At 41.6% G+C, this 14,405-nt stretch overlaps 1 protein-coding gene across 1 annotated transcript in view; it reads left to right on the forward strand.

Moving 5' to 3' along the window:
- Positions 1 to 14,192, forward strand: part of DCAF12 (DDB1 and CUL4 associated factor 12) — a 36,028-nt gene extending 21,836 nt beyond the window's left edge. The window contains exons 5-9 of the mRNA XM_010967387.3: positions 2,006 to 2,199; positions 3,142 to 3,207; positions 4,638 to 4,800; positions 6,544 to 6,722; positions 7,270 to 14,192. Coding sequence (XP_010965689.1) covers positions 2,006 to 2,199; positions 3,142 to 3,207; positions 4,638 to 4,800; positions 6,544 to 6,722; positions 7,270 to 7,428 — 761 coding nt within the window. The 3' untranslated portion in view covers positions 7,429 to 14,192. The remainder of the gene's footprint in view (positions 1 to 2,005; positions 2,200 to 3,141; positions 3,208 to 4,637; positions 4,801 to 6,543; positions 6,723 to 7,269) is intronic.
- The last annotated feature ends 213 nt before the right edge of the window (positions 14,193 to 14,405 follow it).

A 14,405-nucleotide genomic window follows, 5' to 3' on the forward strand; every position in this document is an offset into this window, starting at 1 on the left:
TGTGTATACTTCAGAGGGTCATTGGAAAGATCAAATGAAATAGTGCATAGTGGCTGCCATGTTGAAAATGCTCAATACTTGTTAACCAATGTTAATGTTCAGACTTGGGGATGAGCATCAACCCCTGAACATTCCCCTCAGATTCAGTATATTCAGACTCATCATCTCCCTTCCAGGACTTCACTTTCCCCCTTTGACATATATTGGTAAATGCTCTCACCCTCTACTTAGATGCACAGCCAGAGAACCAAGACTCTTAAGTCTCCTTAGGTTACCAAGCCATGTTGAAACTTTTCTAAAATATCTCATATCCATCAGTTTCTTTTCTATCTTCTCTACTTGAGTGCTCATCATCTATCTTTTGAATTACTCCAGTGTCCTTCCCCATATTTTCTCTCTGCTTTTAGTCTTGTATCATCCAATCCAGTCTTCATGTTGCTGCCAAAATTAGTTCTTTAATTTTTTTCTTTCTTGTAAAGTAATACATATTTATTATAAGAAACTTTAAAATTCATATAAACAAACAAAGGAAATAAGAATTAACTTGTAATATCTCTACCCAGAGATAGCCACTGTTAACATTTTAAAATACATCTTCCTAGTCTTTTTTCAGTACATATTTTTTTAGTTGGTTAGAATGAGATCATATAGAGAGATGGATATGGATAGATACATGATACACTAAATATAAGAAAATGCTAATGGTAGACAATAGTGTAAGTATACAATTCATTGAAAAATTCTTTTAACATTTCAATATATTTGAAATTTTTCATATTAAAACTTGTTTCATTATTTAAATTCTTATTTTTTACTTATTTTTATTTTTTAAATTTGCATTATGAATCATACGTATTTCTCTAGATGTGCCTTTCTCTCTCTGGCTTTTTCTAGATTTCACACATGATGAACCTCCTGTTTTGAATCCCTGTCCACAAACCTTACGATGCAAACAAATTGGATGATATTTCTCCCATGTTAGACATTTTTTACTGTGAAGCATTCAAGAGATTTGCTGTGTGATAGGGGCACCTTCTGGTCTCAGAGGAGTGTTGGCAAATAACGCTACTGGAAAGGAATTTGAAAACATGATTTTTTTAGTGGTTCTTGATACTCTGTTTTATGACTGTAACATAGCCCTACTGTTGGACATATAGATTGTTCTGAATAAACATCTTTATATATGGGTCTTATGGTAGTGGATTATTCCTAGCTAGGAGCACAAAATTCCTGGATTTTGCTACAGATGGCTCAGTTGTACTCTAGAAAGATGGTCCCATTTTCGCTAACTTACTACCAGCAGTGTATTCGGGGCTCAATTCAAAGAAAAGTGTTCTTAGTTTTTTTTTAAAGTGCTTCATTTTTGTTTGCTAAGGAAAGCTTTATGCTTTTTTAAGCATTCATTTTATGTAGAACAGTCTTTCTTTCTTTGTTTTTTGTTTATTGTGTGTGGCTTTTTTTTTTTTTTTAACATTCTTAATTTCAGGGATTGTAGTCTTTTGAAGAAGCCCATGAACCTCCCTGAAATTGAGTGTACAATGTGATGCTTTTGTGTATTTTTCTAGAGAAAGGGGTCTTTAACATTCTTAAATCTCTCTAAGGGGTATGTGACTCTGAAAAGGTTAAGTGCCACTGATCTAGAGTGGAAGTTCCCAAACCTTACTGCCTAGTAGAAGTCACCTGTGCTTGCATGCCCACGTGACCTAAGCATTTGGCTTGGAAAAAATTACTGAGCCTTATCAATGCTCTCTTTTGAAAAATCCCGCCAACCATGCTACACTTAAAGGTTATATTTTAACTCGTACACTTCAGTTGAATCATCGTCTTGGTGTGGCTGTTAAAATGCGTATTGCTGTCTGTTTTTGATGTGGGCCACCTGGCCAAGCTTTAGTACATGTGAGCATGGTGCACAAAGAGCTAGACTAAGAAAGCCCATCTTGGCTTCTGTGGGACTGTCCCATGGAGAGTTGTATATGTCTGACATTTATGGTTTCCTTGCCTGCAGGCTCACGCGATGGTTCTATGGGACTCTGGGAGGTGACAGATGATGTGTTGACCAAAAGTGATGCAAGGCACAACATGTCACAGGTCCCTGTGTATGCTCACATCACTCACAAGGCCTTAAAGGACATCCCCAAAGAGGACACAAACCCTGATAACTGCAAGGTCCGGGCTCTGGCCTTCAACAACAAGAACAAGGTATGAGCTTGCCAAAAGTTCCCTGAAGCCTGTTCCTCTTGCTTTAACTTCTTGGCTTATGTGTTGGGAGATGCACTCTTCTTCCTGAGTCAGAGTTTACTGCATAGCTCAGTTCCGAGCCCACAGGGCATCTCTTGAGGGCTGAGAGATTATGAAACCTCCCCCTTGCATTGAGCTCCGCAGCATTCTCTGGATAGTTCATACCTGTGGATCAGTGTGTCAGAGTTTCCCCAGGGCCACTGATTTGACCAGCTCTCATTTGCACGTGCCTTTGCAGGTGCTCTGTTTTGGGTGATTTTCATACATGCCTCTGAAAGCAATCACTTTCTTCTCTCTGGTATTCAGTTTCTTTTTATTCTTTATTGCCTCTTTGCAACACTGCCACCAAATCTTACTTAATCATTTGAGTCAGATCTCCTGAAACTGGGCTATTAAGTAGACTGTTGGTATGAAGACCCAGGGCCAAAAGAGAATAAAGGCTTCTTCCAAAATCTGAATCTGGCCACAGTTTGAAGTGTGGTTCCTTAGCCTCCTATCTCCCATCCGTGTTTATAGCATAGGGGTAGACTTACCTTACCCAGCTTAGACCCTCCACTTACAGAAGCTCTCACACTGAGGGTTATGAAACTGTCCTTCATGTGTGTGCTGTGCTCTAACTATCCAGCAGGACGTAATGGGAGTGATTGCATAGTAAGGGCTTTTTGAACCATGGGTGTCTGTGTTACTGCTCAAACCTGGACTTCTTGGATTCTCTCAAGAAGCAGCCTTGCTTTAATGTGCTGTCCAGCTGCATTCTGTAGGGTGAGATGATGGGCTGATAATCCTAGCACCATCATGGGATAGGAGTGAAAAACGGGAGGACCCCAGGGGTCTTCCCCTGCTTACCATTGTATACTAGTTGCTTCAAAGTGTGATATAACCTGTTCTTCATTGCTCTTGTAGGAATTAGGAGCGGTATCCCTGGATGGCTACTTTCATCTCTGGAAGGCTGAAGATACACTGTCTAAGGTGTGATGAACATGACTTGGTGGTTTCACCTTATAGTTTTTTTTTTTTTCTTTTCTTTTCAGTACATAAATATTTATTGCAATTTTATTTATTTTGTGTGTGTGTGTGTTTGTTAACTTTTTTTTTTAAACGTTTTTTTATTGCGTTATAGTCACCTTATAGTTAAAGACTTTAATTCTCCTTAAACTTTTTCATTCTTGTCCAAAGCACCAATTCTCCAAGGACCTAGGCATGTGATTGCACAGTGCATGAAATTCTAAGTCTGACATGCCTCTCTCTCTTTAATTTTTTGAAAATTGAAGTATAGTTGATTTACCATGTTTCAGGTGTACAGCAAAATGATTCACTCATGTGTGTTTGTATTTTTTTCATTATAGATTATTACAAGATACAAGTATAGTTTCCTGTGCTCTACAGTAGGTCCTTGTCATGGTATGCCTCTCTTAAAAGTCTTTTACAAAAGTCAGAGGGGGTTATCCTTTCATATTGCAAGGGCCTGCTGAGAGACTCCTTTAATTAGCAGTCCTCCAATCCACAATGCATTTAAGTATTTAATTAGGGATTATTGACTATTTGGCGTGTTGTCAGGGTAGGAAGACCTAAATGTTAGGAGCCACTGGCAAGCAAAGATCAGTGAAACTAAGGTAAAGTAATCATGTAAGGTAATGAGAATACAGATTTAATTCATAATATTTACAGACAACTTTTGCCTAAAGTTAAACCTACCTTTGGATCATTTTCCCTCTTCTTGTCCCAGAGCCCTTTGCTGCTTATTACTTCTGTGATAGACTTTTTGAAGAGGAAGCAGAGCTCCAGAAAGTATTGATTCCTTCATGTCACAGCAGCCTTTGAGCTCCACTGACCTTGCCCAGTGTCTTACGGGCAGTAGGCACCCACTGAGGATTGGCTCAGCGACACAGACCCCGGGTTAAGACTGGTGGGGTTACTTGGGATTGAGCAGTGCTATGAGTGCGCTTTCTATACTGTACAACTACCGTACAATTAGGGAGTTAGGCTGAGGTAGCCAGAAGTCAGCCCCTTTATCTTTCTTCACCAGTGAGAAAGGTGGTGACTCTTCCTGGCAGAGAGAAGAGTGGTACCTTGGCTTTAGTGCCCTGGGGTCCTCCTTGGAAATAACCTGTGATTTTTGACCTGTCTTTCTGCTTCTGATTATTTAATTCCTGCTTGACCATTTCCCGTAACCAATTCTTTTCAGTGCCTAGATCATATTGTTTACTATAGTCACCCTTTCTTTTTCTTACATACCTAGGGGTGGAGCAGGGTGTTATTTTCTTAATCGGGGCATGTGTTTTTGTCTCTGACTTTTTGTGGCTTGTGCAGGAGGAAGGCCCACAGAGGTGGGTGTCTAAGAACAATGCCCTGCTTTATGCTCTCTGGTAATGCCATGGGTCCATCTCTCTTGTTTTCAGCTCCTCTCCACCAAACTGCCATATTGCCGTGAGAATGTGTGCCTGGCCTATGGCAGTGAGTGGTCAGTGTATGCAGTGGGCTCCCAGGCTCATGTCTCCTTCTTGGATCCACGGCAGCCATCATACAACGTGAAGTCTGTCTGCTCCAGGGAGAGAGGCAGTGGTAAGAGGCCCCGTGTGCCCCTCAGGCTTACAGCTGAGTTGCAAATGGGTTTTGACAGAGGGGGGCTTCAAACACCATGGACAAATGTGTGGCCACAGAAGCCTTTGGTGGAAACCAGCAGTCAGGATGTTGGTGGTTTCCGTCTTCTTTCACAGAGCCCTACTCTCTCTCCCGTGCTAATTTGTTGCTGGGACCCTACCTGAACTATAAAATTCACTTTACGCTAAGGGATAGTGTGATGGCGTGAGGAGGAGTTTACAAAGGGGCATGGGGAAACTTTCGGGGGTGATGGAACTTGTAATTTTTATTTGTTATTTTGATTGTGGTGATGGTGTCATGGATATATCCATATGTTAAAACTTCAAATGGTATACTTTGAATATGTGCAGTGTATTATATGACAATTATACCTCAGTAAAGCTGAAGAAGATACTTAGTTTAGTTCTGACCACTGGGTAAATTAGGCTTCAGCCTCGCATCTGTAATAGCATATTCTGAGGACACCCTCATTCTTTATTGAGGAATAAAAAGAGAGGCTTACGTTTGTACTACACTTTAAGATTTCAGAATACCTTTGTCTGACATCTCATTTCATCTTACCAACAACCCTGTGGGAAGCTAATAGGAAAGTAGGATGTTAACCCCATTTCATAGATGAGGAGACAGAGACCCAAATGGGTTAACTTAACTTCACGGCATCACACAGATTGGTGGGGGAAGAGCCAGGGACTAGAATCCAGGTCATCTATCTTAACAAAGTGTGTTTTCATCTTTATCTCACATTGTCCCTCTTCTCATGTAAAAATGTGGCTCCATTATCCTGAGAGTCCTGAAAGGCACAGTGTGCATGACAGTTTAGTCTCTCACTTTCGTGCAGATGTTGCGAAAGTGGCCTTTGTTTTGAGTTTGTTTTCAGTTATATCTGAGATGCTCACATTTCAGAACAGAGAGAATAATGTGTGTAACAAGAGTAGTAAGGGAAGGGATAAACGGGCTTGGCTGGAATGATGTTTGTAATGAAAATTTTAAGAGAGTTTGGTTACTGTTACTGGGGTAGCTTTCATACCTAATAAGGAAATACTGATTTAACAAATATTAGTGAGCACTTAAAGTACCGAGGCATCTTCATATCCCATGTACTTACTTGATCCACAGATGCAGCAGAAGTGTTTTCCCTATGACCCAAAGTGATTAGGTGACTTGTCTTAAGTTCACAATGTGAGAGACACTGCTCCTTTGACTGCTTCAGTTCTAGGCTGTTTGGCACCCTCATAACACACATAATACCACGTAAAGACCTCTTGCAGTGCCATGGTAGTGGTTTTAGGTCAAATACAAGGAAGTCCTTTTTAATGTAATGATTCATAAATATGCAGATTACCCTCGGTTTCAGTGTGGATTGGAAACATAATGGAGAGGAGCTTAGAGATACAAAAGATGACTTCAGAGTGAGTCTAGGGGAGGGAGGGAGGTTCAGGGCATACTTACAGTCTTAGGCCAGATGCATCTTGGGCATCATCAGGTATCTGGCACTTCTCTTAGACTTGTGGGAAGGTTCCTGTTAGTGTGTGGGTGGGTCATGTGGCATCAGGGTTCTCTGGCTTTTGCATGAGTTATGTCTGCCATGGGAAAGCCGCTGTCTGGTATTTGGGGGCGCCTTGTGAACTCAGTGTCAGGGAAATTGAGTCTAGCAGACTGTCAAGTGCATACTTTGCCTGCTGATTGTCCTTTTTTCTCTCTCAGGGATCCGGTCAGTGAGCTTCTATGAGCACATCATCACTGTGGGCACAGGGCAGGGCTCCCTGCTCTTCTATGACATCCGAGCTCAGAGATTCCTGGAAGAGAGACTCTCAGCTTGTTATGGGTCCAAACCCAGACTCGCAGGGGAGAATCTAAAACTAACCACTGGCAAAGGCTGGCTGGTAAGCCCTCGGCTGGCATGGTTACTGGACAGTGACAGAAAAATTGTCTGCAGTTTTTTTCAGTTGTTTTCAATTTCACCCACTCCCATCCCCCCAACCCACCACCTACCGACATAATTTTTCACTAGTAAGAGGCACTCCTCCGAGCAGAGAAAGGCATGTTCCCTTGATTTTGTTTTTGGGTCTGCATGTCTGTGGAAAAACTGAGGCCCAATAAGGCCCACACTGGTTGACCTGGGATAACCCCCGGGTGATAATAGAGCTGGAAGGAGAAGGAACCTCTCACTGAGGCTGCCAGTGAATTATTGAAGCATTTGGTTCCAACAGTCCTAAGAAGACCTTAGGTTTGTGCAGCAATTCTTCAGCTTGCTTGGCTCCTCCCTAATGTTCAGTTGGAGAAATGAGGCCCCAGTTCCTGTGAACACCAATCTCCTGGTATCAGGTTAGAGATTCAGGACCCTCTTCTCTTAAGGAAGCATTCCCATCCCTTCTTCCGTCTTTTCTGCCCCCTGGCAAGTGCTAACAGAGTCTCTTTTTCTTCCCATAGAATCATGATGAGACCTGGAGGAATTACTTTTCAGACATTGATTTCTTCCCCAATGCTGTTTACACCCACTGCTACGACTCGTCCGGAACGAAGCTCTTTGTGGCAGGAGGCCCCCTCCCTTCAGGGCTCCATGGAAACTATGCTGGGCTCTGGAGTTAATGACAACTAACTCTCTCCCAAAATGCAGAGATTTACACTAACTTTCATCCTCAGTTTCCATTTCTTCTTTTGGTTTTTTTCCAATTGTATGAGGCCCTTACGTTTTAGTGGGAACACCAAGAGTTTGCCTGTGGTTTAGGCACTTGACAGGAAGATGCTTTGTATGGAAATCCAAAGGGTTTTTTTTTCTTTTTTTTTCCCCTTTAGTAATTAGAATTTTACTTTATTATCTTTTTTCTTTCTGGCTTCTCAACCAAACATTGTTGTTAATTCCTATTTGTATTTTTTCTTTAAGTGACACACACTCTCCCCTCTCTGGCTTCTTTATGCTAACATAGTCATTCTCACCCTTACTTCACTCTTGAGAGGTAGGGCTCCTTTATAATTGTATGGTTGCTGTCAGACTTTCTGTGAAAGTTTGGGGGCTCTGTGTGTGTGTGTGTGTGTGAGAGAGAGAGCGAGAGGAAGAGCTTTTGTGCCTGCAAGTACCATGTGTCATTGAAATTATCTGGAGTGAGGATTACTGTAATTAAAATATTTATAAAAGAAACAACTTTATTCACAGAGTCCAGCTTTGGGACTGGTCTTTATCTTGTTTTGTAAAGCCTAACAACACTGATTATAGGAAGTAAAAACAGAAAGGAAAACAAATCACCAGTAGGAAAACCCTTTGAGTTAGATTGCAAGCGTCCTGGCTGTTCTCATGTCAGGACTCCAAAGTAATCCATCTCCCACCTTCCCATCTGTGTGTCCCCCAGGTAAGAACATTTCTTTGTATGTGTCACTTCCGCTTCGGTTTCCCATTTCTTAAGTCAGTGGCCACTCCCCTAAAACATCAGGGTTTCCATCCAAGATGCAGCTCTAGAGGCTGCAGAAGACTTGGTAGGACTTGGTAAAAAGAATCTCCATCATAACCTCTCTCTCCTTCCCCTCAAACAAGACCTGATCGGGTTTCTCAGGGGCCTGGAGCTGGGGGCCTCAAGTCTGCTAAGATTCACATACTCAGTCCCCTTAGCTTTGGGGGAAATTTTTCCTTTGCCTGTCTTCGAATCTCCCCAATGCGTTTTGCTTTTAGTTTTCTAAACTGGGTTCAGTCCGGGAGGGAGGGGATGAGCAGGGTGTTTATCTGTGTGTAGTGAATGCTTCATGTGTGGAATGTTTGTTTTCTTTATACAGCAGGACTGGGGTTGAAGCCACCTCTCCCACTCTGTTGGCTCGGCCCTGGCTTGGTGATGCAGTGGCCTACAGCCAGCAGCAACATTGTGCATGTAAAAGCATCTATGTGATTAGTAATTTGTTCCTCCCTTGAACTGTGTTTAGTCTGAGGTTTTTAAACTTGCGGGCAACTGACTGACCCTGATGTCCAGTTATTCCTTGCTTTTTATGCATCATGTTGCAGATAACAGCTGTTCCCACCCACAAGTTCCTCCTCCATTCGAAGCACAGACTCTGCTTCTGTTAACAGCCCATTCTGGGGAAAGGAAAAGTCATATTCCTCCACTCCCATTTCTGAGTTGCTCTCCCAGTTATCCCCCTCTTCTCTAGGTGTAAGTGGGGAGATTGAAAATAAGAGTGTCTTCCCCTTGGTGATGGGGGCTGGTGGGGAGAGGAGACAGCAGGTCCACCCTGTCTTGGTGGTAAAAGATGTACACCACAGGTTCTAGAATTCTCATCTTCTAACCTAGAGAAATAGGTGCTATAAACAGGGAATTAAGCAAAATGCTGGATGCTGTAGATCTTTTAATTGTCTTAATTTTTTTCTATTATTAAACTACAAGCTGTAGATTTCTTAGTTCTCACAGAACTTCTATCATTTTAAACCAACTTGTGTATTTAAAAAAAAAATCTTACGTAGGATGTTTTGTACTGTTGCCAGACCCTCTTCTGTGATGGGTAATGCGTTTGATTGTTTTGAGATTTTGTTTTTAAAAATGTAGCACTTGACTTTTTGCCAAGTAAAAAAAAATAAATATTATTCCAGTGCAAAGTGGTTAGTGGTTTGAGTATGTATAGCCAAGAAGCAGCAGGGAGAGGGCCCCAAATGACAGGTTGGAAGGTCAGCTTGGGGCACTAGGATTGCTTGGAGGAGAACACGTGAGTTCCCTCAAGGTTAAAGGCAGGTCAAGGGGAAACACAAACACTAAGACCTTCTTGCTCCTGGTTCCCAGCTCTGGCTACAGATCAGTTGCTCTGGGGTTCAATTGAGAGTGGCTATGCTCAGGGGAAGTGGTATGGTGCTAGAAACAAAACACAGACTGAAGATCAGGGCGCATGCTAGTCCTGGCTCTGAGTGAGTGCATGGATTTGAGCAAGGTGACCAGCTGCTCTTACGTAAACCAGAGTTGGTGAAAGGCCCCATCAGCTTCAGTGGAGGGGGCCCTGAGAATGACTGTAAAAGCAGCTGTGTGGTGCCCAGGGAACAAGCTGTCATTTTTTTGAAACATAGATGCTTCACTGCCCTTTGTAAGAAGAGGACACAAAGTCTGTAGTGAGTGATCCTCTTCCCAGAACCTGTTTGGAGCTGTAGCTGAGAGAGAGATTGCTGAACCATACTGCTCTCACAGTCATCTCTGAAAGACCCATCAGGGCTGGGCCACAAAGCCAGGCAAAGCAATGCCTATTCCTGTCACTTGGCACTTGTCCCTTCCCAGGGCAATTTGGATACAGCTGCCCTCAGAGACTGACTCAGAGCATGACTCATAGAGGCACCTACCTATATGATCAAAGGCTGTAAAACAGGAAGGGAGAGGCGAATGGCTTGGAGCAAGTGAGAGGGCTTCCTAGAGAAGTTAACAGTTGGAAAGGGACTGGAATTAGCCTTTCTCAAAATGAGATTTTCAGAATCCCCAATCCATGAAACAGTAGTTAGTTCAATTAGTAAGAGCAAAATGTTCCACGGTCGAATTATGTGGGGGAAATGCAGATTTAAACAAAGACATGCTTCCTCATAACCTCAGGTTTTGGGTTACCATGGGACTCATGTTCATGGAACATGCTCAGAGAAAGGTGATGAGGTGGGGGGAGGGCCTGGCCTGGACCTCTGGCCTCCATGGAATCTTGGCCCTGCTCCCACTTTCCAGCCAGACTTTGCAACGAAGTATGTATAACAGAAGAGCTTTGTGGACTTGATGTGGTCCCTCCCTTTCCTGCCAGCTGTCCTTACTCTCAGGCCATGAAAGAACTTCCTTGTTCTCAGGCCACGTGCGTCATTCAGAATGGTCTACTGCCTCCTTCCATTATCCTTTGGGTCCTTTTGCAGAAGGCTTTGGAACCTCATTTATGCTCCAGGTTCCCCATCCCTGACACTCCAAGAGTTAATTAGTATTAATCTGGCTCATTAGTTTACTACTAATTTATTAGTGTTCCTAATAAAGCTAAAGATTGTCAGTCCAGGGCTCTCTGATCCAGCTGCCACCCAGGCACTTCTTAGAGCAGGTATCCAGAAAAAGTAAAAGGGTGTCAAGACCCTTGGCTTAGCACTGGGGGGGGGTCAGTCTTGTAAGAGCCTATGACCCATGTGTTTTTTTCCTTCCTTTTCAGTTGGCTGGTGTCTGGGAGACAACAATATGCAGGGAGAGGGAAGAAGAGGAAAGATCACACTTGCTTTTAGCCACATCTCATTTTATGCTATTGTGCTGAGATGGCTGGAAACTTTGGGAGGCTAGAAACATGGGCTTCTAATTTTGGAACTACTGATGAAGACAAAAGAAAGTACGGGTTTGTTAGCTTGGTTCTTCTGCCCTCACTTCATCTCCAAAGAATAATTCAGAGAAACAAATGTGAGAAATTTGTTTCTGTACTACCACTAGAGAGAGAGGTGTGAGCCGAACTCGCTTAAGCTGAGATTGTAAACTCATGACTCAGCTCTCCCAGGCAGAGGTGTGAGCAGTCCTCTTAAATTCCCCCTGGGTTGAGCCTCACATCTGAACACTCCTCTTGATTAGTATGTAATTGCCAAAGTCAGAATTTTTAAAGGATAATAATACTCATTAACTGAGCTCAAAGTCGCATGTTTACTGCGTTTCTTGTTAAGCAGTATTCAGAGCTGTAATTAACATTCCTAATGCTGTGGACAAGGAGAAAACAAATGATCAACTCCTGTCTTAAATAAACTTCCCTCACTCGTAGCTACTTTTTTTTTTTTTTTTTTTTTTCTTAGCTGGTGGCATCCTATACAGAGAACTGGAAATAGTAAGGCTTTGTTCTCCAAGGTCAAGACCATTTGTTGATGCAGAGAACACAGTGCTGGGTACCATGGCCTGACGTGTGGCGATTTGGGCCCTGTAATGTGTTGCTTACCTGAGAAACTTCCCTCACCACCACCACCATCATTCTCTCTGCTTCCCTAGACCCTCTGCAAAAAACCACAAAATTATTGCCCCAACCACCATGCTTAAGTTTACGCCATTAGATTTTCTTTTTTCTTGAAGGAAGGGGATGTTATACTACCTGATTAAAGATAGTATACTATTGCTGTTCCTTCAAGAGAGGGGTACATGCCATCTCCAAGTGCCACCTGCTTGGGCTAAGTGTGGAGTAAAAGGGGAAGATATGGGTTCAGTCCTAGTTCTGCTGCTGCTGCTCATGGACATGACTTTAAACAAGCCTTTTCCCCTTTCTAGGCATCGGGTTTTTTTTGTTTGTTTGTTTGTTTGTTTTTTATCTTATTCAATGAGGAGAGGAGTTCACATTAGACATTAGATGATTTTCTGGATCCACAACAGCTGTTCTACTGGTGCAGGGAAGTCTAAGAAGAATAGAAAGTCATCCTCAAGCAGTGTGTCTTCAAAGCAGGTAAATATTGGAGCAGAGTTTGTTAAATTTTCATTACGTGAGTCTTATTTTCCTAATGGCATCCAATAAACCATTGGGAATATTAGGTTGAATACTGTCCCCCCCAAATTCAAGTCTACTAGAACCTCAGATTGTGACCTGATTTGGAAATGAGGTCTTTGCAGGTGTAATTAAGGTAAGGATTGAAATGGGCTCATACTGGGTTAAGGTAGCCCCTAACTCCAATGAGAGTGTCCTTATGAGACTGAAAGGGACATACAAGGACACACACAGAAGACAATGTGAAGACAGAGATTGGAGTGATGCATTTATAAGCCAAAGAAGGCCAGGAGCCACCAGAAGCTGGAAGAAGCAAGGAAAGATTCTCCTCTAGAGCCTTGGGAAGGATTGTGGCCCTGCTGACATCTTGATTTTGGATTTCTCGCCTCTAAAACCATGAGAATGAATTTCTGTTGCTTTAAAGCCACCAAGTTTGTGGTGATTTGTTTTGGCAGCCCTAGCAAATCAATACAGGTTTATTGTGATGCATTTTCTGATACCAATTTTTATAAAATCACATTTGAGGTTTAAGAAAATTTTTTTTCTTTTAAGATGATATGACAAAGAGGAACTGTACTTATATAGTAGTACCAAGACTTATAAAAGCAAAAATTATGGCTCAGAACCATATTTGAATTGACTCTGCCTGGGAAAACCTGTTCCTTCCAGGACCAAGGCAGTAATCCCCCATACTGCCCACCTCTGGTTGGTTTTTCCTGTCTCAGACTACCTCAACATTTTAAACTTTTATTCTAGGTCACCTTTTCACACTGTAGAGTCTTAGGATGCTTTCCCATTGTGAATATATTAGCCAATAACATGGACAGCTCTCTGCAGTCCTCCTAAAAGATATAGCCAAGTCCTCGCATACCTAAGCTTGGCTTACAACAGAATCTGCCCTGTGCCTGCCTGGGCAGACCTGGAGTTGCTAGCCAGAGTGAGAAGGATGCCCAGGATCAGGTCAGCAGAAAAAGTCAGCATTGACTTGATTGTTCCTAGGCTACTGGCTTACTTAGCTGGTGGCTATGGTCTTTTTCAGGAAGCCTTAGCCTATCAAAATGGTATTCATTGCATTGAAAAATCACTGATTATATCCATTGGCCCAGCAGTTTCACTTCTGGGAATTTTGGGAAATATTCTAGGCAAGCATGTGAAGACAGATATATAAGGATGGTTGTTGTAGCATTAATTAGAAAAAATAAATAAAAATTTAAAAACTGGAAGTAGCATAAGTCTATTAAAAAGGAAATGGTTAAATTAAAAATTTTAATATTTGCAGGTAAATCTTAACACAGAGAGAGATCACCACATTCTATGTATCTCCTGAGGGGTTACAATAGAAAGTTAACAGCATTACCTAAGAAGTGTTCTTGCCAGAAAATCAAGCTTGATCTGAGCAAGCTTTTAGATCTGTCTCAGAAAATATGGTGGATAGAACATTTTAATGGTATAATGGGGATGCAAGCAACCAAACACAGAACATAAGGAAAATGATCTATTTTTTTCAATAAATAAATAGCAAGAAAAAAGAACTATTGTATGTTAAGGGAGACGAGACAGGTGTATCAGTCAAATGTAATGCATGAAGGTGTTTACATTCTAATTCAACATAATGCAACTGTAAAAAGATAATCTGGGAAAATTTAACGCTGACTGGACATTAGATAGCAGTAAATAATTACTGTTGCTCTTTCTAAGTATAATAATGATATTGTGATTAAATCTTACCTCAGAGATATTTTATTTACAGATGAAATAACATGATGTCAATGGTTTGTTTTGAAAGAATCTAGAGGGTTTAGATTATTTTAACATGATATGTTGATAATTGTTAAAGCCGCCAGATGGGTGTATAGGATAGCCTATTATACTAGTCTCTCTAATTATGTAATGTTAAATTTTGTTATAATAAATTTTTTTTAAAGAGTACATACAGGTAAATCTTTATGTAGTGACGTAGAATGATTATAACACAGGATATATTGTTAAATAACAAGGTGGTTATCAGCCAGCTTCTAAAGCTGGATCTCTTATAAAATTTATCCATATCTACATTTACATATGTAGATTATACATACCTTCATTTAGATAGAGGAAAAATCTAAAATGTTATCACTAGAATGTCAATAGTGGTTCTCTTGGCA

This window comes from Camelus bactrianus, chromosome 4 (genome assembly GCF_048773025.1).
Source record: "Camelus bactrianus isolate YW-2024 breed Bactrian camel chromosome 4, ASM4877302v1, whole genome shotgun sequence".
In the NCBI taxonomy this organism is placed as follows: domain Eukaryota; kingdom Metazoa; phylum Chordata; class Mammalia; order Artiodactyla; family Camelidae; genus Camelus; species Camelus bactrianus.